This window comes from Mastigoproctus giganteus, chromosome 10 (assembly GCF_048544385.1).
Source record: "Mastigoproctus giganteus isolate SK-2022 chromosome 10, ASM4854438v1, whole genome shotgun sequence".
In the NCBI taxonomy this organism is placed as follows: Eukaryota; Metazoa; Arthropoda; class Arachnida; order Uropygi; family Thelyphonidae; genus Mastigoproctus; species Mastigoproctus giganteus.
In genome coordinates this window covers 9,811,355-9,837,620 of record NC_143584.1, presented here as the reverse complement: position 1 = coordinate 9,837,620, position 26,266 = coordinate 9,811,355, and the positions used below count along the sequence as shown (strand labels likewise).

The 26,266-nt window shown below is 36.0% G+C and overlaps 1 protein-coding gene across 2 annotated transcripts in view; it reads right to left on the bottom strand.

Moving 5' to 3' along the window:
• The window catches only part of Slh (sec1 family domain containing Slh), a 294,184-nt gene that overhangs the window by 35,999 nt on the left and 231,919 nt on the right, over positions 1-26,266 (bottom strand). For both annotated transcript variants that reach the window (XM_090383401.1, XM_090383403.1), the window contains 3 exons: positions 18,617-18,692; positions 4,858-4,964; positions 4,038-4,074 (listed from right to left, as the gene is read on the bottom strand). In XM_090383401.1, coding sequence (XP_090239527.1) covers positions 4,038-4,074; positions 4,858-4,964; positions 18,617-18,692 — 220 coding nt within the window. The remainder of the gene's footprint in view (positions 1-4,037; positions 4,075-4,857; positions 4,965-18,616; positions 18,693-26,266) is intronic.

Genomic DNA, 26,266 nt, shown 5'->3' with positions numbered 1-26,266 from the left:
AAAACTGTGCAAACAACATTGAATTTCTTTCTTTAAATTAGATTGATTTATTAAAAAGTTAATGGACTGTATGTCTCCTTTTATATTAAGATCAATTCTTTTACTGTGATACTAAAATATTGTATATATCAAAATATATATCTACAATATTTTCGCTTCTGTTAATTTCTTTTCTCTTAGTTTATCTTACAAATAAAATAAAATATTTAAAAAGTGTGTTAATCCCACTGTATTAGCATTAGTACAAGCATATGATACAAGAAAGCAAGCTTATACAGCATCAGCCAAAAAAAAAAAAAAAAAAAAAAAAACCACTCCGATTTCACCCCTCCATTTGTTCCAAATACCTGTCCAGCTCAGCCTTAAATTTATTTAGGCTTTCAACTTCCACAACAAAAGATGAAAGTCTGTTCCACCAACCAAGCACCCGCTGGCTAAAGGCAAACTTCCGCACATCTATCCTACAACTGTCTTTCCTCAATTTGAATTTATGCCCTCTCAGGTGATTATTCTGAGCAAGAGGAAGAATCCCATCAGCATTCAGCATGCTCAAACCATTCAAGGCTTTATACACCTCTATCAGATCAACTCGCCGGTGCCTAGTCTCCAGACACTGTAATTTGCAAAACTTAAGCCCTTCTTCGTAAGAGCAACCCTTTGTTCCATTCACTAATCTTGTTGCCCTTCTCTGTACTCATTCCAGCAGCTCTACATCCTTCTTGAAATGAGGCCTCCAGACCTGTATACAGTACTCAAGGTTTCGCCTGACCATTGCCTTATACAAGGGAATAATCACCTCCTTATCCCTGCTAGAAAAATTCCCGTATATCATTGACAAGACACCATGAGCTACTCTTTCAGCCCGTCTGCACTGCTCAGAGAATTTCATATCTGCCTGCACAATTACCCCCAGGTCCTTTTCATTCTCTACCACTGTCAGTGTAGTACCACAGAGTTGATACGTTGCTCTGGGGTTGCTGTTTCCCATATGTAGTACTTTACATTTGTCAATGTTAAACTTCATTTGCCACCTCTCAGCCCATCTGCTCAACTTTTCTAGATCCTGTTGCACCAGCGTACTGTCACTAACAACCCTGCCAACCTTCGTATCATCTGCAAACTTGGATATTAAGCCTGATATACCATCATCAATATCATTTATAAATACAGAAAACAACAATGGACCCAACACTGAACCCTGAGGGACTCCACTAATAACATTAGTCCACGAAGAGCAGTGTCTATTAATTACCACTCTCTGTCTTCTTTCACTCAACCATCCCTTTATCTATAGCAGCAATTTGCCTCCAATGCCGCACTGCTCCAATTTGTGCAGCAGCCTTCCATGTGCAACAGTATCAAAAGCCTTTCTAAGATCCAAATATATAATATCAAAGTTATTCCCTGTTGTTGTTGTTTGGTTTTTAGGAGCATTAGCAACTAAGGCCATATTGTTCCGGGATATGCGGTGGTCATTCCTTGACCTTTCCGCATCCTCCGTATTTGGTGGTGACGGGCTCGAACCCCGGTCTAATCAAGAAGCGTGTGCTACGCACTGCTGCTCCTTCCCACCTGGCTACGGAGGCGCCAGTTATTCCCTGCATCCAGTTCTTTTGTGACTGCATCAAATTGGTCAGACAAGAGTTTCCCTTAACAAAACCATGCCGTGTCCGGGCTATAACTGAAGTCTTGTCTAGATGATCCTGCAGTGCTTCTTTAACCAGTGCCTCCAATAATTTTCCTGGAACAGAAGTTAAACTAACAGGTCTATAATTACTTGTGTCAGCCTTTGATCCTCCTTTGTGAATTGGGGTCACATTTGCACATCTCCAGTCTATGGGTACCTCCCCTGAGTCCAAAGAGGCTCTCATAATTATGGCTAAGGGTTTGCTTACTTCCTTTGCTGTCTCCTTTAATATAACTGGATATATCCCATCCACTCCAGGTAACTTTTTTATGTTTATCCTCAACAATTTGTCCTCCAATTTCCTTTCAGTTATTATAAAATCATCTAGCTCACTGCCAGAGTTTATTTCACCTCTGGCATTCCCATTCCTCATTAACTCCTCATGTGTGAATGTAGATGCAAAATACTCATTTAGTTTGTTAGCCCCCTGAGCAGGATCCTCAACTGTTGAACCATCAATATCCATTGGACTAACCTGATTGATCCTTTTCCTTCTAGAGTTTACATAGGTAAACAACTGTTTTCTGTTTTTCTTTGCATCCTTTGCCAAGCATTTCTCATAATCTGCCTTTGCCTGCCTAACCTCCTTTGTGACTTGGTTACAGACCAGCTTATATTTATTGTAGGCTTCCATGTCACCCATTAATCTAAGTATTGTTAAACAAGGCTTTTGTTTTTATTATTTTTAATTTATTAATTTAAATTAATTTATTTTGTTATTATGATTCTTAGATACATAGTATGTGCCAAAAAAAAAAAAAAATAAAAAAAAAAAAAATAAAAATAAATATAATAATAATGAAGGTAAAATTTGACACTTTTGGGGGACAAAAGTGTAAAAATTTTCGTTATTACAAAACATGAAAATTTAGGTACCTTGAACTTTGTATTAACGAGATTCTACTGTATTAGTATTTTGTTCGGCCCACCATAAGCTTTAATCATTGCTTGTTTTGGGCTTGCACCTTTGAACAGTTTGATCTGGAATAGAGTGTATCTAATTCTTGATATAACTGCTGCTTAGTTCAATATTACCAGACATGAATAATTTCTTGCAATGTTATCTTGCTTGGCATTTCTTGCAATGTTATCTTTAGCTTTCTGTCCAATAACTCCAGCAGTTTTCAGTGGGGTTCAAATCGGAGCTATTTCCTGGCAATGACAAGGATCAGATATTAGTCTTTCACATACTTTACCTGAAGATAAAAAAAAAAAACACATTTGAAACAAGTTAAAATTCCATATGAAATTGTATTAAATGATTACATAATGTTGAATTAACATGTAGAGTGGCAAGGTATAAAGTTGTGTTGAAAAACACTTCATTTCTCCAAAAGGTCTCTGATGACAGGCAGAAAAGTCTCCTTTAAAATTTGAGTAGTAATCACTATTAACAGTGCCATTTACAAAATGTATTCTGCCCATTCCTTTGTTTGTTATGCATCCCCAAACCATCTGGCCCAATCGAAACTTTGTTGTTGAATATAGTCAGGATGATAAGTTTCATTTAATCTATGCTGAATATAGCATTTAACATCTGATCCATGGAATTTAAATTTTGATTCATCAGCGAATATCACAGATCCCCATTGCTCAATTGCCCAATTAGCATGTTCTTTAGTTCAAATTAGTTGTTTTTTTCCTCATGGATTTTGTCAATAAGGGTTTCTTGTGAGGTTGATATACTTTTGGACCATTCATCACAAGCCTTCTTTGAACAGTTTGATCACTTGTGTCTATCATGGTATGCTCCTTCCAACATGGATTTTAGGTTTTGGAACCTGCACGATGATCATGGAGGCACAGACACTTCAAAACCCTGTCCTGTGTTGCAGTACTTTTCTTTTTCAATCTGGTTCCAGATTTTCTTTAACTGTCTCCAGTCTCACATTTCGTTTAAAGTAACCTTGGCATGGTAGACTGGTTACAGCCAACTTTTTCAGCTGTATGTTGACTAGAAATATCCTCCTTATCAAGAGCAATAATTATACTTTTCTTCTTGGAGTTAACTGAATGTATGTCATACCACTGCTAAATAGCAAGTGAAGACACATAGCAGCAGGTGGATACCTGCTGTGTGTGTGTTTTTTTTGAGTATTTTCTCCTAATGTTGATCTTACCCAAAAATGCTCAAATGAATTCTTAAGATCAATTACAGACTGACTGTTGTAGGTTAATACCATAATTTTAGCAGAATTACCCCCATATCACCCCAACAAATAACATGAAAGTACACTTGTGATGACAATGTATGATTCATTAGCAAAAAAAAAAGGGGGGGGGGGTCAAAAGCTCATGCATGGATAATTCATAAACTTTAATTTAAATACCTAAAAGTTATCTAACTTACATCTTGGAAAGGTGAGCGGTTTCTTGGAATTGAAGAACTGAAGAGAATAAGAAAAAAAAAAAAAAAGTGTAAATATACAAGGCACAATATTTATAAAATATATACAATAAATCCTTGCTAATTCAAAGTTCAGTGAACCAAAATATATCTGTTTCAATTTAAATGGATTCAATGTATATGCATTCTCATAAGAATGCTAGTATTAAAGAGAAATTTTTAGTAAGATACTCTTATTAACAGCGTACTGTGTTTTCATAATTCTCATTTAAAATTTTAAGAAATGTTTTAGTTTTTTTGTTGTGATAGAAGTTTGTAAATAGAAGATTAATGCATTAATTTAGTCATGAGAAAGATAATAACTGTACTTTGAAAAAATTTGATTGATTTATTGCATATAATATACTGCTAAGTTTATTTTTTTTGATGACATTACTAATTACACAGTTTGTTGTATACAAGCTGCACATTAAAATAAGCATTATGTATAATTGTATATTGCTAAAGAGAAAGTATTCATATTTTGGGATATTATTTTAGGAGTAATTTGCTTGTAATCCATGAAAAAAGGTAACACACTTTTTTTTTTTTTTTTAAGGTGCATTCGTATATATATGAAGGCTTATGTTTTTTGCAGCTGAGCAAAAGTACAAAAATTTAAATTTTGATTATCTTAATTTTATTTGGTAAATCTTAAGATTCATCAATACATGTGAAAAACAAAACTGCATTTATTAATCCACTTAGAACATGTCAAAATTTACAAGTAAACCCTCAGGTTTAAAATTCAGACTTTCTTAAATTTATAGATTTAACTACTTACCTGTCTGTTGCCCGCAACAGCTTAGGATCAAAATACCGATATTCATCTGTTTCTTGAAGGGACTTTAACTCCATTAAAGAATCAACAATCCTAGTGATTGGGAGATTCTAAGAGGGGAAAAAGTATAAAGTACTTCTAAAATATAAATTTATGCTACAATTGCAATTTATGCTACAAATAAATGGGGGGGGGGGTTGGAAGAAACAAAAAAATTGGTGAAAAAACAAGAGTAAGAAAAATTGATAACAGAAATAGATTGGTTTAACTACCCCAACTACATTACAAGGGTGGCTCAAATGAGAACAATTCTTTATTCAAATGTGGTAACAAACCTCATTATTTTTTAACATAGTCTATCCCCCATATACCAGAAGCCTTCCATTGAAAAATTAATGCCCGGATACTACAGGGTGTTTTATAAAGGATGCAACTCTAAAATGAAGAAGGTAGAACTTACAGGCAGGCAAATGTTATGTCAAGTTTGAAGTGTAGGTGGCAGCACAACACCTAAGGTTACCTGAGGTAAGCAGTCAGGCATCTAGTCCGTTGTGTTGTGTTGGCCATGCCGTTTTCCAAGAATGAGTGTGTGTTTATTGTGGAACCTTACTTCACGTATAAATCTTATAAACGTGTGCAAGACGAGTTTCAGATGAAATTTCCTCGGCTGTTTGTCCCCAACAAGTCAACAATATCACGTATAATTGCGAAATTTTGTGAGACGGAGTGTGAAGGACAAAAAGAGCCCAGGCCGGCCATCACTGTTAACTGCAAACGTTCTGGATGATCTGAATGAACGTTTAATCCGTTCACCAAGAAAATCATTTAGGAAGTTATCTTCTCAAACTGGACTGTCACCAACTACTGTTTTCAGGGCTACAAGGAAGTTAAAATTGCATGCTTACCATACTGGTGTCGTTCAGGAACTGAAAGAACCTGACCATGAAAAATGTGTATGGTATTGTTGTTGGTTTTGTTCTTTTGTTGATGAAAATGGAATTGAGGCATTGGATTGTGTTTATTTTAGTTTGTTTGCTTGTTATTTGGTTTTTAGGAGCATGCTATGCTCCTAAAAATGCATTGCTGCTCCTGCCTACGGAGGGTTTATTTTAGTGACGAGGCTTGGTCCCACTTGGATGGTTATGTGAATAGTCAGAACAGCTGAATTTGGAGCAGTGAAAACCCACATGCATATCATGAACAATCATCACATACCCTGAAAATTGGGGTTTGGTGTGCCACCTCGTGCCGTCGTGTTATAGGGCCTATATTTTTTGACAAAACTGTGGATGGAGAAGTTTATCGTGACATAATCCAACAGTTTATTGCATTGTTGGAGGTGAATGAACGAGATGGTGCAACCTGCCATGCAGCAAATGAAATGATGGCAATGTTACAGGAATTTTTCAGAGATCGCTTGATCTCAAAAAGCTTGTAGTCCCCAAGATCTCCAGATTTTTTTTCTTTGGGGACAATTAAAAGGTGAAGTGTTTCACAACAATCCTCATACTCTTAATGAATTGAAGGCTAACATTGAAAAAGAGATTGCAAACATAACTGAGCACACATTACGTAAGGTGGCTGCAAATGTCATGAAAAGGGTACGAAGCTGCATCCAGGCGAGTGGAAACCATTTCCAACACTTGTTGTAATGGTTGTGTAATTTCTTTCCATTGTAAAGTAAAAGTATGTGTAATTTATTTCCCTTTTGTGTGATTTGTTAAAATTCTTGTAAAATTAAGTTGCATCCTTTATGAAATACCCTGTGTCAACAAAGGATTTATTTGGTCAACTGCTTTTTGAACCTCATCTTCAGAGCATAGCATATCTTTCAGCATTGTTGAAAGATGTTTCAGCTTTACTTGTACTATCGTAGGGACCAAAAACATTACCATTATGACAGTGTAGCAATACAGTGGTTACTACCCAGGTCATACCAGTTTGAACGGGGCAACAGGTGAAAGGTTATCTTGATGCAAGATGGTATACTGGCATACACTGGCTGACAATTAAAGATCCTTAAGAACATTTTGCTTACAAGGTAATTTCCTATCACTTTTCAAGAACACCGCCTTCGCATTCACACTTACTTAACACCAGCATATTTCTAGTTTTTAACAGTATCAGAAACAGCTCTAATTAACATTCTAGGCAAATGTTTTCATCAGCCATTTCATTTGCTCAGCCATATGTGATGTTTTGTAGTCAGTAGCAGTGGTCATATCAAAGGAATATCATATATTTTGTATTGATAATAAAGTTTTCTGACAGTCATTTTGTCACAACTTTATCTGCTCTTTATATACACCTTGCTATATAGTTTTGTTATTTTGGTTTTTAGGAGCATTAGCAACTAAGGCCATATTGCTCCGGGGATATGCGATGGTCATTCCTTGACCTTTCTGCATCCTCCATACACACCTTGCACCCAGTGACACAAACTCTCTGACAATATGCTGCCATAATAGTTTACCTGGTTAGTTAAACAAGAATTTCTCTTTATGAAATCATGCTGTTTTTCCTTAAGAAAACCCTTTCCACCTGGACAACCCCGTATTTCATTCCACGATTTTCCCTGAGGTCAGACTGACTAGTCTGTAATTTCCCACTTCACTGTTGGAACGATCTTTGTGGATTGGGATATTGGGATATTAGTGCTGTTTAATCCAGGGCAATCATCCTCTGATGAAGTTCTCATGATTAACCGTAATGGTATGATGCATTCACTTGATGCTTTCTTCAAAATAATTAGGTGTATACTATATGTGCCCCAGGGCCCTTTCTGCCTTTAGGTTCAAAAGTTCTAGTAAGTTCTAGTAAATAATCTGTAATTTCCATATTTCTGATTGATGATCACTAGGTGCTCAGGTTCACTGGCAGTTTCTCCTCATGATGAATGGACTTTCATCTGTAAAGATCAACATATGTACCCATTCAGTACACCAGCTGGTTCATCAATGACTTTCCTTACCACAGAGATTGCTAGGCACTGTCAGCCTAGCAATTTCTGTGGTACTATAAAAGATAAACTTTTAACTTCCACATACTTCAGAGCTTTTCATTAATCTAAAAATGTACCTTTTTTTTTTTTTTTTTTTTTTTTTAACTCTATTGTACTAGTCACTTTCTCATTCAACCAACCAACCAACCATCCATCCATCCATCCATCCATCTAATGACATCCAGTAGGCATGGAAAGCAATCCGATTTGCAGCATTTGTCAGCCTAGCTGTTAGTTTGTTATTTGGTTTTTAGGAGCATTAGCAACTAAGGCCATATTGCTCCGGGAATATGCGGTGGTCATTCCCTGACCTCTCCGCATCCTCCGTATTTGGTGGTGACGGGCTCGAACCCCGGTCTAATCAAGAAGCGTGTGCTACTCACTGCTGCTCCTTCCCACCTGGCTACGGAGGCGCCGTCAGCCTAGCAATTTCTGTGGTACTATAAAAGATAAACTTTTAACTGCCACATACTTCAGAGCTTTTCATTAATCTAAAAATGTCCCTTTTTTTTTTTTTTAACTCTATTGTACTAGTCACGTTCTCATTCAACCAACCATCCATCCATCTAATGATATATTTTCTTAATAGCATACACACTCAGCGATCAGTGAATTATGACCACCTAACTAATACTGTGTTGGGCCACCATTTGCACAGATAACAGCCACTGTTTGCCTACGCATTGATTCCACATATGTCTGAAGATGTCTATTGGGATCAGCAGTCATGCTGCCTGCAGGGCTTTCCACAGTATCAGAATAGACAACAGTTGTGTGCCCATATGCCTCACTTCACCTTCCAAAAACATCTCACAGGTGTTTAATTGGATTAGGGTCAAGAGAATTTGGGAGCCAATCAAGATAGGTGATATCCTCATTGTGTTTCTCGAACTACTTGTGCACAGTGCAGGCCCAACGACATGGCACATTATCTTCTTGGAAGATTCCATTTCTGTCTGGGAAAAAAATGCAACATGGAAGGGTGCACATCTCCTAAGAGCTACTGGTAGACCTCATCAGTGAAACATTTGGTCCACACGCGCACCAGGGTCCCTAGTTCTTGCCAGCAAAACATGCCCTATATTAAGCAACAGACGCTTTTCTTGTGTTGCTTGTGCAACACACAAAAGCGTCTGTTGGCATGTTGCACCAGGTATTTGGTCTCATCTGACCAGCACACTTGTTTCCAGTTCTTCCGTGTCCAACCAACATATTGTTGATGATGATCAATGGTAAGAAGGTGTCTCTGAGTCATCTGCTGTAGAACCTCATACGGCCGAGTGTGCAGCGTATCATCATCTGATATATTGTTCTTGCATTCCCCATATTGTATTGTGATGTGATGTCAGCCATCGCACGGTGACCTGCCATCGAGCCCATACAATGCTCTTCACTCACCACGAACATTCACCTTGCATAATCCTTTACAGTTCTGTTGGCAGGAGACGGTTTGACCATTCTTTGTACACTTTAATCGCAGTGTTAAAGTGTTCTCCGCCTTGCGTTGAAATAATAAAACAAAAAACAAATTAATAATTTAATAAAATTATTAACTGACAAGACATTATTAGCTGTTTCCAATATGGAAGCACCTACAATCCAATCATGCCTTTTTGAAACTCCACGATGTCTTTACTACGTCCCATAACTGGTACCCTATCACTCTGACTTGCCTGACCAGGTGCAAATTACCACTGCTTCAGTGTACGAAGCTGTCCAGCTTTTTTCACTGTGAGCTATGTGGCATAGTTCATTATAGATGGGGTGGTCATAATTCCATGATCACTAGGTGTATATACATTCACAACTTTCATTATTGGTGGCTCTTAATTTATTCCATTATAATTCACACATTCTATTCTCATGCTGCTTTCCAGTTGGAGGCCATGTAGCAGCTTGAGTGTCGCAGTCTCATTTCCTGAAATTTCCACACATTCTCTCTATTCCATGCTGCTTTCCAGTTGGAGGCCATGTAACAGCTTGAGTGTCGCAGTCTCATTTCCTGAAATTTAAATCCTGCCTTTCCCTTTAATATCTGAGATGCCACTTGTTACCACCCATCTTAGCATTCAACAATTGCTGCCCACTAAGAGCTCACATACTTTCAACCCTATGATATCATCAGGTACACCGTGATGATCAAATTCAGAATAGTCTTGACCCTAGTATTTTCCATAATGTGCTGGTATAATCTAATTAATTTGAAAAAATTTGTTCCCCATAATGAGTCCCCCTACCAGTTGTCCAATCAATAAAGGGTAGAGTTAAATCTCCTGTAGTAAATTCATATTTAATTTCCCAATTCATCTGCATATACCTAGAGGCTTTCATTTTCACTCTTCAATCTTCTCATCTGTAGCATATCCCCACTCATTTTTCCTTTATATCCTACTATCTCAGACACAAACTCAACTGGTATATGTTAGTTTCAAATCTGGGAATACCTTTGTCTCATACGAAAGAGATGAGATTGGGGAGGTGGATCATGTTTGACTCACCTCCCCAATCTTACCTCTCTCTCTCTCTCTCGTATATTTTTCCCGAATCTTTCAAATAGGCCTCTGGGGTTGGGCATATTCATAATATAAATATATTTTTTTAGTAGTTTACACCAACCTTCGTTGAAATAATAAAACAAAAAGCAAATTAATAATTTAATAAAATTAAACTGGTATTACTAATTTACAATAAATTACTATTTACAATAAGTATATAAAAAGAAAGAAAAAGAATATCATAAAATACAATAAAATATACAGAATTAAAAGCACTAAAATCTGAAGCTTTCGAAGGCTCTGCCTTCTTTCTCAACAGTATGCTTTATTTTTGCAGTGCAATCTTAAATACCTGCAGGTTCACGGCACATGTCACGTGATTCAATAACACATGCATTGTTCTCATGCATAACGGAACCGGAAGTGGCTCGGGAGCGTGTGGTGAAATCGTTCATCCCCTCTAAGGATCATTGTCTCAAAGAGGGGATGAATCTGCATACCACTGTCTCTATTAATGTTGCTCCCAATGGAACTAATCCGCAAGCTGTCGAGCCACCCGTGGTCCCAAAACCTATGCGCCCGGTTGATGATAATAGCTTCGTCCCGGGAGATCTGATGTTGCATCTCCCAATAATGCTCCACCACAGCTGATTTTGCATAATCCGCATTCCTTATCGCCTTCGTGTGCTCCCCCAGACGATCCTTTAGACACCGTTTTGTTTCCCCCACATAATCGTAATATATTCATATTCGGAGGTGCTACAGTGTGATTTAGCCCTGTCTATTAGTGTTCTAATCACATTGTTCTTATTATAGTTGGCTTGAGCTGAATTATAGTGTGAACTTTACACATAGGTTTCCTGTAAACCCTAGTCTTTAAACACGGGTCTTCTCCGAGGATAAAAAGAAAGAGTTTGAGCATGTCACGGCAGATCTCCTGAGGTGTGGCTACCCCCAGAGGATCATAAATAAGTATATCAAAGGAGAACAGAGGAGAGGTGAGACATTTAGCCCATAGCCACTGCATACATTCCCTATTATCCGGGTCTAACTGAGCGAATAGCCCGTGTATTATGGGATCATCAGACACGCTGTGTGCAGCTGCCAGGACGTAAGTTGCACACAGTGTTGTCACAAGTGAAAGATTCAATTCCAAAAGAAAGTGTAAGAGGGGTCGTTTATAGCATTAAGTGCCCGGATTGTGGGGAACGTTATGCGGGGGGAAACAAAACGGCGTCTAAAGGATCGTCTGGGGGAGCACACGAAGGCAATAAGGAATGCAGGGATTATGCAAAATCAGCCGTGGCGGAGCATTATTGGGAGAAGCAACATCAAATCTCCCCGGACGAAGCTACTATCATTGACCGGGTGCATAGGTTTTGGGACCGCAAGTGGCTCGAGAGCTTGCGCAACATTAATAGACAGGAGTATGCGGATTCATCCCCTCTTTGAGATAGTGATCCTTAGAGGGGATGAACGATTTCACCTGATACGCTCCTGAGCCACTTCTGGTTCCGTTACGCATGAGAACAATGCACGTGTTATTGAATCGCGTGACATGTGTCGTGAACCTGCAGGTATTTAAGACTGCACTGCAAAAATAAAGCATACTGTTGAGAAAGAAGGCAGAGCCTTCGAAAGCTTCAGATTTTAGTGCTTTTAATTCTGTATATTTTACGATATTCTTTTTCTTTCTTTTTATATACTTATTGTAAATAGTAATTTATTGTAAATTAGTAATACCAGTTTAATTTTATTGAATTATTAATCTGTTTTATTATTTCAATGCAAGGTTGGTGTAAACTACTAAAAAAAATAAAAAAATTTATATTTCCTGAATCCATTGTTCACATCATCTACTATTTCTGGTAACATCAAGTTTCTGTCAGTACTATTATGTAGGAATTAACTGTCCAATAATTCAAGTTTATTCATTTTACTGACACTTTCCTTAAAGTTATTTAAGTTTGGTGTCCTAGCATTAGTTGCCTGTTTATTTTGAATATTGATTTCCTCAGCATACCTGTCCAATATCAAAATACTCTTGCTGCTTTTGTGGCCTCATAAAACAACTCTTGAGATTGTTTTGTTTTTGTGATGCAAAAAAAACATGCATTTCTATTGTTCTCCATCTGCAACTGGCAGTTTCACTAAACCTTTAAGGCCGCCTCAATGAACACCAATGCATCACCTTTGTATAATGCAGCAAAAGCCCGGCTAAGGAATCTTTTGACCTTTTATAATACAATTTTATATATCTCTGGATATGTATTTTCAATGTTTCTAATGCTTTTATAACATTAATTTTTAATAATACTATAAAACCTTAGCTAATGTTATATATATATATATATATATATATTTGTATATAAAAAATTGGGATAAATGTAAAAGTTATATCAAATCAGATTAATGCCATCAATAGTAGATTGAACATTACACCAGTCTGTAATTTAGTTATTATAGTAAAAGTAAAATATGTACTATATAGATACTGAATATGTATATAAGTTTCTTCTTAAGGTAGTAATCAATTTAATTTTTTTAAAGGGTATTTTCATTTCTACATCATAAAATATTTTAAAGTTTTTTCATTCCAATTATTTTTGTTAATTTCCATACTAAAAAATTGTGAGCCACCTATTCATTTTCTTAGGATTTTCTCTGAACAAATTTCAAATTCTGCAGTATACAATTCAACTAAAATTTCAGTTTATTAGTTAGTCCAAAAACTTTTTCGAAATTCAGAGGCACTGCTGTTTTTTGGTTAAAATTATTTGTTTAGTTTGTCCTTTAGTATTCAGAACTGAGAGGGCACTGTTGTCACTAACTGTTTGGTATAAAGTAACATGCGCCCAACATTTTCATTCTTTTATTTAGTACAGTTCAAAGTGGTAAGCAGTTTTTTCCTATTTATTTATTAAAATTGGTTATTTAACTATTCTTAATTATCTGTTCAGCATAGAACATATGCTATGTGGTAGTAATAGGTTAATTTAACTGATCTGTAAAGATTTTCTATATTTTATTATAAAATCAGCTAGTATCTAGGTATTTGGAATTAGCCATTCCTTTATTTCCTTATTTTATATTTCATCATTATCTTTATCTATTAAACATCATCTGGTGTCCTCTTGTAGTCATACCAGGATCCCTTACCGAAGGATTGGGCAGTTACGCTCCTGGTATATATCCTAAGTACAATTATATAAAGCTGTTTTCTTTACTTTTCACTTTTTACTATCTAACCCTAATTTTTAATACCTCAAGATCTATTAAAGCAATTCAAGGGAAATTGAGGTACTATTACTATACTTATCCCTACTTCCTTTCTCCTTATGTCAGCAGAAGCTTTCTTTTGCATAAATATAAATCAAATAAAATTACCACAACTGAAATTGAAAATTATAGTTGGCCCTCTATTTTCTATACACTTGGTCGTCGACTTATGATCGGCCGCACTTACGACCACACAAAAAAAAAAATAAAATAATAAAAAAATAATAATAAATAAACTGATAATAAATCAGGAAGTCACTACTGAGGACACCCATAACCCAGGTGAGGAGGCACATCGATGACGCGAGGCCTGAGGACACCACCAGGCACATACACTCAGTCGCTCTCTCTCACATACACCCAGTCACTTTCAATCATCTGTTGTGTGAGGTGTATTAATTAAAATTCTACTGAAATACCCATAAAATGTTTAGTAAAAGGAAAATGCCTTCATCTACATATACGGCAGCTAAGAAGTCAAGGAAAACTATTGATTTAGAGTGTAAAATGAAAATTATCCAGCAGTATGAAAGAAAGTGAATACGATAGCATGTGACTTGAAGTTATCACATTCCACGGTATCAACGATACTCAAGGACAAAGAAAGAATTCGGGAAGCTGTGAAAGGTTCTGCACCTATTAAGTCTAGAATTTTAACCAAACAACGACAAGAACCCATCCATGAAATGGAGAAATTGTTGTTTATGTGGATGGAAGATTTAATACAAAAAAATACACCCATGAGCCTTCACACAGTGAAGTGAAGGCTAGAAGTTTGTTTCAGAGTTTAAAATCACACGCCGGAGATGATTACGCAGAAGATTTTCAGGCTAGTACTGGGTGGTTTAAGCGTTTTAAAAAAAAGATTTGCTTTGCATAATGTTTCTCTAAATAAACATCTCCTACCTCAACCCAAGAACATGACCCTGACTATCACACACAGCACAAGCAAAGATTAAAAATCGATTTTGTAAATTTCATTTGTATTAATTTCTACATTAATTTTAGATTGTATTTTTGTGTTTACAGTACATTATGTACAGTATTATTTTTCACATTATGTACAATATAATTATAGAATGCAGTTTTGTATTTTTATAAACAGTATGAATAATAAACCAATTAAAATGTAGAGAACGTTTGAATTTAACCTCATAGAGAGAGATAGCCTAGGCATAGAAACGAAGGTATGTACGGTATCGCTAAGTAAAAGATAAAAACATTACTGTATTTAAAATGAAAAATAAAAGATGATAAAAAGATTAGAAAGGTTAAAAAATAATGTTAATAAATATATGGCCGACATACGACCAGATCGACTTACAATCTGTCAGCCAGAACAGAAGTTGGTAGTAAGTCGATGACCAACTGTATTCATTTTGAAGTTATCTGTCAGGCTTACTGTTATTTTGCCTGATTGCTGCTAAATTTAAATTATAGCCAAATTAGCCTTTATGTTTATTAATTGGACTTAATTAGGCAGATGGCAATCAGAAACAGATAGCTCTGCTAAGGCCCCTGTAGCAGAGTGGTCAGGAGCGGGAGTGCAGTAGCACACGTTCCTTGAGTAGACCGGGGTTCAAGCCCCTGACTGCTAAATACGGTCGATCTGATAACCCGCACTGGACCAGCGTGGCAGATTATGGTCCATTTCCCTCAGCATGAATTGTTGAGGAGGCTTCTATCCTGCAGTGGGTTGATAATGGCTGCAGTTTACATTTTTTTTTTTTTTTTTTTTTTTACCTGCTAATTATTGGTGGGACATATTGAAAGGGGTTGGCCCTAGAAAGAGTTCCTTTCAATGTATCTATATATTAATAATTAGCAACATAATCATTATTGTATTATATAATTATATATTATTACTAATTAAAGATGGTTTCAGAAGAATTGAAGCATTTGATGGACGCTCTGAGTATGATACCAATTTCATCGAGTGAATGTGAAAGAGGATTTTCACAAATGAATCTGATCACCAGCCCAACCAGAGCTTCGTTGATGACAAAAAGTTTCTTCATTATTGTTTCTTAAAATTGCAGGCCCACCGCTGACCCGCTTCGATCCAGCAAAATATGTCGATTCGTGGCTGCTTCGGAAACTTCATTCAGCAACTGACACACAAAGAGGAAGAAAAGAAGTCGGCATAGGATGTCTCTCGGATGAAAACTTAATATTCTACAAAAACTTTATTATGAATTTATTTTTAATTATTATTTTTAGGGTCCGTAGTCTAACGAAGGACCCTTATAATGTCACTCAGCTGTCTGTCCATCCGTCTGTCACAGCATTGTATCTCTGGAACCACTCAACCTATTGACTCGAAATTTTGCATGGGTCTGTACCGTGGCTGACATAATGCCAGATTGATCGTTGTTGACAAATTTGTCTGAGAAATGGAGGGCTAAAATGTTGTCGACAACCTATATACACTGGTGGAAAGAGCTCAACAAGTAGGTTTAAAATATAATTTTAAAATATTTTTAAAATTAAAAATGGCGGCGCCAGACAGGAAAATGTGACTAATTTTCGTGTCCTCTCTATTTCCGTCACTAATGGAGCTAAAAATTTAAAAATCACATTAGCTATGTGTTATTAAATGTTTTTCAAGGGAAAACTATTCCAATTGAAATCTATCACATTTACTTTTTGTTAAAATTAAAAAAAAAAAAAAAAAATTATTGCACTTCGATTCTTTGTACTAAGCAAGTCTGCTTTTGGTGACAAAAAGGTTGCTAAATTTAATAATTCTATAAAGGTCATTTATAAATTTTGTGACGAGAAGTATTTTTCAACAATTTTCAAAGCTGGAGTTGTCCCAGCAAGGAAGTACTCAGAGAGCCAGTGTTGAGGCGGCGGTGGTGGGGAGGCACCTGCACAGAGTCTTGCATGGCCCTCATCTGCCAGTTGCTTCTCCATCAAGACTTTAATCACTTCTCCAGGAAGAAGTCGGAGTCGCTTCTCCCACCCTTGTCATTCACAATAACTGGAAACACTCAAATAGACGTTTTTGTTAGTTCCTCAGTTTTAGGCCAAGCTGGTACTAGAAACATTTTTCAGTTACCATAAAGCCCTCTATTTGAGATACTACACTAACGACCATTCGTGACTACGGACCCTTCATCCTTGAGTGCCTGGCACTCGGGAGTTTTCCGATTTATTTACGTATTTTACTCACATTTTACTTATTTTTTTATATACTTGATTAATAAATTTAATCAAGCTCTTCTTAATCCAAAAACATTACTACTCAAGTAACAATATCAGGAAAAAAAAATTTTTTAGAGTACTTTTCATATCTAGAGGCATTTGATGCAAGAAAGCAAGCTTATGCAGCATCAGCCAAAAAAAAAATAAAATAAAATAAAAAATAAATAAAATAAATAAATAAAAAATAACCACTTCCACTTCACCCCTCTTCGTTCGAAATACCTGTCCAGCTGAGCCTTAAACCTATTTAGGCTATCAACCTCCACGACAAGGGACAGAAGTCTGTTCCACCAACCAACCACCCGCTGGCTAAAGGCAAATTTCCGCACGTCTATCCTACATCTGTCTTTCCTCAATTTGAATTTATGCCCTCTCAGGTGGTTATTCCGAGCAAGAGGAAGAATCCCATCAGCACTGAGCATGCTCAAACCATTCAAGGCTTTATACACCTCTATCAGATCACCTCGCTGGTGCCTAGTCTCCAGACACTGTAATTTGCAAAACTTAAGCCTTTCTTCGTAAGAGCACCCCTTTGTTCCATTCACTAATCTTGTTGCCCTTCTCTGTACTTGTTCCAGCAGCTCCACATCCTTCTTGAAATGAGGCCTCCAGACCTGTATACAGTACTCTAGGTGTGGCCTGACCATTGCCTTATACAAGGGAATAATCACCTCCTTATCCCTGCTAGAAAAATTCCTATATATCATTGACAATACACCATGAGCTACTCTTGCAGCCCGTCTGCACTGCTCAGAGAACTTCATATCTGCCTGCACAACCACCCCCAGGTCCCTTTCATTCTCTACCACTGTCAGTGTTTTTCTTTCTTATTTATCGATTTTTTTCAAATTTTTTATTTATTTATTTTTTTTATCGATTTATTTATTTATTTTTTTATTATTATTTTTATTTATTTTTTTTTTATTTATTTATTTTATTTTATTTTTTTATTATTATTATTTTTTTAGTAATTTTTTATTTTTTATTTATTTATTTTATTTTATTTTTTTATTATTATTATTTTTTTAGTAATTTTTTATTTTTTATTTATTATTATTTTTTTTCCCTCCTCGTGGTTAAGTGTGGGCAATGGGGGGTCCCACTAGGGGCCCAATGGCTAAAAGGTCAGAGGAACAACACAACATGACACTACACAACATAAACATGTACCTTACACTTTTTAAAATCTCTGGCCTTCACAGTGTTCTGTGTTTCACAAACAGAGTACACAACACGGAGATGGGGGAAACCCCTTGGGCCGTTAGACAACGAACACTTTACACTTTTTTGTCAGTGTAGTACCACAGAGTTGATATGTTGCTCTGGGGTTGCTGTTTCCCATATGTAGTACTTTATACATTTGTCAATGTTAAACTTCATTTGCCACCTGTCAGCCCATCTGCTCAACCTTTCCAGATCCTGTTGCAGCAGCATAGTATCAGTAGTGTCCTTGACAACCCTGCCAACCTTCTTATCGTCTGCAAACTTGGACATTAAGCTTGATATACCATCATCAATATCATTTATAAATACAGAAAACAATAATATATATATATATATAAAACATAGAAATAAATGATAAAGGACATAGTAAGATGGGAAAGTTATTAACAACAACGTGCCATGCCTAATGGAAGAAGATATGAGAAGAAAAGAATGTTAAGATCCTAATAAATTCTATTTTCTATTTTCTTTTCCTTTCTTTACCTTTTTCACCTGTTTTATATACTATATATATATATATATATATATATATAGAGAGAGAGAGAGATATACTCACATGTCTTTTAACTACAAGATTCTTTACACCTTCCATCACAAATTGGGAACCATGTGTCATTAGTTTGGAAAACATGCTGCAAAGAAAAGAGCAAACAAACAAAAAAAAATATATATATGTAAATACTTATTAATAACAAATTTCCAAACAAGAATATCAATATAATTAGACATATTCTAAAAACTTCTACTATATACTTTATTTAAGAAATGCTAATAAGAATAATCACTCAAAACAGGAAGTGTATCATTTTCATTTTTATACCGCTTAACAATGATGTCACTGGTGCTATACTTCTGTGATATGGACTGTTGCAAAACTATGGCTGATTAGGACATGTAAAAGAGGAATTAATATACCTCCCTCTATAGACTATTAAATTCATTTTTATTACTGCTGCTGACCTCATTAAACTGGAGAAGCATGAATATTTTTTCAATCAACAGAGAGTTGAAAAGGCAACAGGAAACTACAGTGAGTCTGACATCCATTGTTGGCAAATCGTGAAGTAAATGTTTAAAGGACATGATACAATACCACCTTTATAAGGATGGTGTTCTAAAGATCAACAGAATGGGTTCATGAAGGAAAAGTCAAAATAATTTTGCTAATTAAACTGAAGCGTTAAATAGACAAAGTGTAGTAGTCATACATGGATATTTTTCAAAGTGGATTAGAATAATAAGTAGAGTTCCTCAAGGATAGGTACTGGGCTCCTCCTGGCTTCTTGTATAGTTCCTTATTGATGTCATCAATGAGAAAGAAACCATACATGAAGTTTTAGGTGGCAGATGACTTTCATCAACCGGTGAAATACCACCACTTTGCTTATTGGAGTCTTGAAGTGGTGAAACCCATGTTTAGTCTCTAGAGCAAAGTTTCCGGCATCCCCTTCCCCCCATACTTCTCCTTCAACCCATGCACGGTACTAAGTACTATAGGTTTTGATACCTTTCGTGTTTGGGGGTTTCATAAAAAAAAAAAAAATATAAGGGACAGAATCTGGCTATGATGCTTCAAAATGGACTGGTTAGAAATATGGACTGAAAAATGGCAAATAAAGTTTAATGCCAATAAATGTAAAATCTTGTGCCTGGGGAACAGAAACTCAGAAGTAACTTACGGAACGATGTAGTAGTAGGTAGTATTGGCAAATGATGCAAGAAAGCCAAAAAAAAAAAAAAACCCTTATACAGTTCACTCATCTGTACCCTCCAGTCTAGTTCTTCTTTAAATTTATTCAATGCATCCACTTCCACAACAATAAAGACAACAGATGGAGCCTATTCTCAAAATCAATCACCCACTGGCTGAAGGCAAACTTCCAACATCTGCAACTATCCTTCTTAAACTTGAATTTATGCCTCCTTGTGTGTGTGTGTGTGTGTGTGTGTGTGTGTGTGTGTGTGTGTGTGTGTGTGTGTGTGTGTGTGTGTGTGTGTGTGTGTGTGTGTCAGCAAGTGAAAGGATACCATTAACATTCAGCTTATGGCATTCAAGGCTTTAAACACTTAAATCAGATCTCCCCATGGTCTCAAGATGCTGCAATTTGCAGAACTGAAGCCTTTCCAAGTAAGAGCACCTTTTGTTCCCTTCACCAGTCAGGTTGCCCTTCTCTGCACCCATTCCAGCAGACCTACATCCTTCCTAAAGTGTGTGTGTGTGTGTGTGTGTGTGTGTGTGTGTGTGTGTGTGTGTGTGTGTGTGTGTGTGTGTGGGGATGAAAAGGACTTGGGGGTTATGATGCAATTAACATGAATTTACTCTGTCTAAATAAGTACTAGAAACAATATCATTATTCCTCTATATACAAGGTACAAGTAGAATTAAAAAGTTCCAGGACTGAATTTTTATTTAAAACAAATATTTATAAAAAATTACATCAAATTTTTCTTAAAATTGTTTTTTTTTTTTTTTTTTTTTTTTGTCAGTTATGTAATTGCAAAATAAAAAAAATGCTTAAAGTCCTTTTCTGAAAGCTCCTTGAATACATTTGTCATAGTTACCAAATATTCTGCTTCACTGTGCAATAATTGCCCTTTTAATGAGTTCTATAGTTTGGAGAAAAAAAAAATTAATTAATTAAAATCAAATGATGCTAAGTCAAGTGAACAAGGTGAAAGTTACAAAGCAGTTACAGAGTTTGGAAAAGCATTTACAAATATTGCTGCACAATACACAGAATGTCATGGAAAAATTTCTAGTTTTTCCTTGTCCACATACAGTAGACTGCCGAAATAACGGAACATTCCAGCTAACGGAACATTGAGATCGGATATTTATATACAGAGCAGATGTCCTGCAGTTTAGTTGTTGGCACATCGGCTTCTGTGGCCATAATGTTTTTCCCAAAGTTTTTGCATTATACTGTGATCCAAGCCCGAGGCGGGATTTGAACCCGCGACCTTTGTGTTGCCAGGCAGGCACTTTACCCACCTGGCTAGCCCAGTCGGCATGTCCTGCAGTGCCTAAAACAGAAAACAGCTAGTCACATGTTACTGTATTTGTTTAAGTTTGCCATTTTGAAAGTGAATTCTTTACTGATATCTTGGATTATATTGCTATTTTACATTTATTTTAAATTAAAATCCTCTCACTATGGCTCCTAAAATTAATAAACCTCATACAGAGAAGAAAAGAAGAACAATGTTAAAGCTTAGTGACAAACTTGATATAATAATAGAAAATAAAACGGTTGTAAGTAGGAGTGTATTTATGGCAGAGTATGACGTTTGATTGTCAACATGTTTATGTTTTTTATGTGCAGTTAATAAAATTGCATTCTTAATCTCTCTTTCTTATTTGGCCTCATTATTTCTGCATTAAATATATTAAAAATAAAACTTTCTATATAACGGAAAAATTTAAATTACAGCATCTTGAATCCCCAAAGGTGCCATTATTCTGAAAGTCTACCATATTAGGTTTTCTTTCTTCTGATTGTATCCCTTGAGCAGCTATGATTTATAAGCAAACAGTCTTATTAACAGTACAATTTCCTGATATAAATTAATAATTAATCATGCCTTTATCATCAAAAAATAACTCTAGTATAATTTTACCTTTAGACCTGTCAATCTGAATTTTTTTTTTAATTGCTGGTGATATATGGGAAATTCCATTTACAGGATTTTTACATTTAGCATGCAGGTTGTAATTCAACCCATCTACTGTTACTATCATTTTCATTGACAGAAGATTTGTTGTTTTATTCAACAGAAAGCAAAATTATATAGTGATTTTTGTTGCAAAATAGCAATACTGTAAAAAAAAAAAAAAGACAATACAAAATTATTTACATCAACAATAGAAAAAAATAAATAAATAAACATTTGTGCAAGTATAACCAAAATACCACCTACTATAAAAAATTCTAGACATTCTAGGTTAAAATAAAGATTTTTTTTATTCGATGTTCAGCCATTTTTAACAAACTCAGTCCTGAAACTTTTTGATCCTACCTTGCAAGATGAGGGTGAAACTGCAGTTGGAATATCATATTCAGGTCTGGAGGTTGCACCTAAAAAAAAAGACAACTTTTTAGAGAAGGTTCAAAGAAGTGCAACCAGATTGGCAAGGGGCATTAATGTTATCATATGAAGAACAGCTTAGGCATGGACTGGAAAGCTAGGCAACAAGACATGTTAGAAGGGAAACTGACTAAAATGCATAAGGCTCCCTGAAAGGAAAATAAGAGACCTATAAACTTGCTGGTAGGGGAGAAAAGAACCAGGGGGCACACATATAAAATCTTAAGGAAGACTTTACAGAGAATTTTAAAATCTTAGACAAGGTTTGATCTCATTGGTAAGGTGCACTAATTGAGCAGGATGTTGTTCAGCGGAATAAATTTCCTGACAATGTTGTTGAGGTGGAGAATTTGGTAAAGTTCAAAGTGGAATTATTGCACATTTGTGTAATAACTATTTTTTGGAATAATAGATTCAACTACTAATGATATTCATTTTAAAACAATATTAGTTATATATTTCTAAAGAGGCTAAGCACGAGCTCTCACCATCACAGGAGGCACTATATAGATCTCAGGTTGTATTAGATAGTATGAATCAGAGCTGTAAAACTCAATACATTCTGCGTTTATATTAATATTTGTAAAATAATAAGAGGAGTTTACCTCAATATAGTACGTAGAACACTTCCGTATGATACTCTCCAGAAATTAAAACGAAAAAATTGAAAACTTACTTTAGAGTAAAAAAATAAATAATTAAAAACCAATTTAACACAATTCAAATCAATTCAACGCAATTAAAAATGAAAAGAATCTAACGAAAATATTCAAAACGATTTTCCTTCCTATACTATAGTAAGGAAGGAAAATTGTTTTGAATATTTTCATTAGATTCTTTTAATTTTTAATTGCGTTAAATTGATTTTTAATTGTGTTAAATTGATTTGAATTGTGTTAAATTGGTTTTTAATTATTTATTTTTTACTCTAAAGTAAGTTTTCAATTTTTTTGTTTTAATTTCGGGAGAGTATCGTACGGAAGTGTTCTACGTACTATATTGAGGTAAACTCCTCTTATTATTTTACAAAGAGATCTCAGCTTGTAAAGAGAAATACATAACAAATAGATACCCAAGTGTAACATGCTTTTCTCAAACTATTTCAATACCTTCATTGAAATAGTATCCTTCTTTACTTGATTGTTGCATAGAAACAATGTAGCCTACTAATGGGATTTATTATACCTGTAATAAAAGTTATGTTTTTAATTGGATGTAGCAGTAGTGGCATGTGATGCATGAAAGCAAGTGTATGAGCTTATGCAGCATCAGGCAAAAAAAAAAAAAAAAAAATTCACACAACCATTCCCTCTAAATGTTTGTTCAGTTCCTCCTTAAGTTTATTTAATCTATCAACTTCCACAATGACAGATGGAATTAACCACCCACTGGCTAAAGGCAAATTTCCACACATCTATTCTACATCTGTCCTTCCTCAATTTCAATTTATGCCTCCTTAGGTTCGTAATCTGAACAAGTGGAAGAATCCCTTCAGAATTCAGCGTGCTCAACCCATTCAAGGCCTTATACACCTCAATCAGATCACTGCGCAGGTGTCTAGTCTCCAGCTATTGCAATTTGCAGAACTTAAGTCTCTCTTGGTAAGAGGATCCCTTCATTCCCCTCACCAATCTTGTTGCCCTTCTCTGTACACGCTCAAGAAAATCTACATCCTTCCTAAAATGAGGCCTATAGACCTGTACGCTGTACTCAAGGTGTGGCCTGACCATTGCTTTATAGAGAGGGACAATCACCTCCTTTTCCCTGCTAGAAAATTCCTATATATCATTGACAAAACCCCATGACCTGCCCTGGCAGCCTGTCTGCATTGCTCAGAAAATTTCATATCTGACTGCACAATTACTCCCAGGTCTTTTTCATTTTCTACCACTTGAAGTGTAGTACCACATAGTTGGTACGTTTCTCTGGGGTTACTTCTACCCATATGCAGTACTTTGCATTTGTCAAGGTTAAACTTCAGTTGCCACTTCTTAGCCCATCTGCCCAAATTTCCTGTTGCAGTAGCACACTGCCATTACTGTCATTAACAAGCCCACCAACCTTTGTATCATCTGAAAACTTCGACACTAAGCCTGATATATCTTCATCAATATCATTGATAAATATACAAAACAACAGTGGGCCCAACACCGAACCCTGTGGGACTCCACTAATAACATTAGTCCACAAGGAGCAGCATCCATTAATTAGCATCCTCTGTCTTCTCCCACTCAACCACCCTTTTATCCATTGTAGCAACTTACCCTTAATACCATTCTGCCCCAATTTGTACAGTAGTCTTCCATGTGTAACAGTGTCAAAAGCTTTCCTGAAATCCAAGTATATGATGTCAAAATTATTTTTTGCATCCAGTTCCTTTTTTTTTTTTTTTTTTTTTTTTATGAAAACCCCAAACACGAAAGGTATTGAAACCTATAGTACTTAGTACCGTGCATGGGTTGAAGGAGAAGTATTGGGGGGATGCCGGAAACTTTGCTCTAGAGACTAAACATGGGTTTCACCACTTTGTAACCACATCATAATATCCTATCAAATTTGTTAGACAAGGCTTTCCCTTAACAAACCCATGCTGTGTCTGAATTATTGCTGCAGTCTTGTCTAGATGATCCTGCAATGCATCTTTAACCAGTGACTCCATTATTTTACCCGGAACAGAAGTTAAACTAACTGGTCTGTAATTACTCGTGTCACCCTTTGATCCTCCTTTGTGAATTGGGGATACAGTTGCATATCTCCAGTCCGTGGGGACCACCACTGAGTCCAAGGATGCTCTCATAATTATGGTTAAGGGTTTGCTTACTTCCTTTGCCGCCTCCTTTAATATAACTGGATAGATCCCATCCACCCCAGGTGCCTTTCTTATGTTTAACTTCAATAATTTCTCCTCCACTTTGCTCTCAGTTATTATAAAATCATTAAGCACCCTGCTACAATTTGATAACCTTCTGGAATTTTCAAACTTTAACTCCTCATGTGTGAATGTAGATGCAAAATACTCATTCAGTTTGTTTGCTATCTGAGTTTTTGCTATCTGAGCAGGATCAACAACAGTCGAACCATCAATATCAAGTGGACCAATCAGATTCATCCCCTTTCTTTTAAAGTTTATATAAGTAAAGAAATCCTTGCTGTTTTTCTTAGCATCCTTTGCCAAAGATTTCTCGTAATCTGCCTCCGCCTGTCTAACCTCCTTTGTGACTTGATTACAGACTAGCTTAAATCTGCCATAACCTTCTGTGTCGCCTGATAATTTATATGCATCCCGTGCATTTTTGTTCTCTGTCACGAATCTCATTAGTTCATTTGATAACCATGTAGACCTAACCCTTGAACAATATTTCTTAATAGGTATGAAACTTTTAGTAGCTTCCACGATTAATTCCTTGAATGCTTCCCATTTAGAATTCGCTGTTGGTAACATCATCAGTTGATCTCACTGTACTCACCTTTACGGAAGCAAAAACCCTTTCCTTTATCCCTAATGGTAATTATATCTTTAAGTAAATCCCACATCAGTACACTGTGATCACTGCCACCTAGTGGTTGCTTTATCTGCAAATTCTTAATACACGAATGATCACTGCTGATTACCAGATCAAGAGTATTACCCTCTCTGGTTGCCTCTTGAACATGCTGCTGCAGAAAACAATCATCCAATAAATCCACAAAAGTCTTACTAGTGTGTGAGTGACCAACCCACAAGTTAACATTCCTATCTGGGAATGTTAAAATCCCCCCATTATAAGACATTCTGATTTACTAGCCAACTCTATTTCTCTGTACAATTGTTCACTACTCATTCGGGTCATTAGGCCTATAACACACTCCTACTCTTATTTTTGCTTTCGCAGTGCAAATGTTTTTTTTTTTAAATACTGCTTGATATAAATATCATTACCTGCTGCATGATGAAAATGTCAAAAACCAAATACAGTCAGTCCTCGTATAGCACGATAGTTGTGTTCCTAGAAACCCTCATGCAATGCAAAATTGCAAAATCGTGCAATATAAACAACAGGCCCTATGGGAAAAATAGGGTTAGGTGCCGACCACCCAAGATTGAACACACATTTGTAACCGAAACATTACCAAACAATAA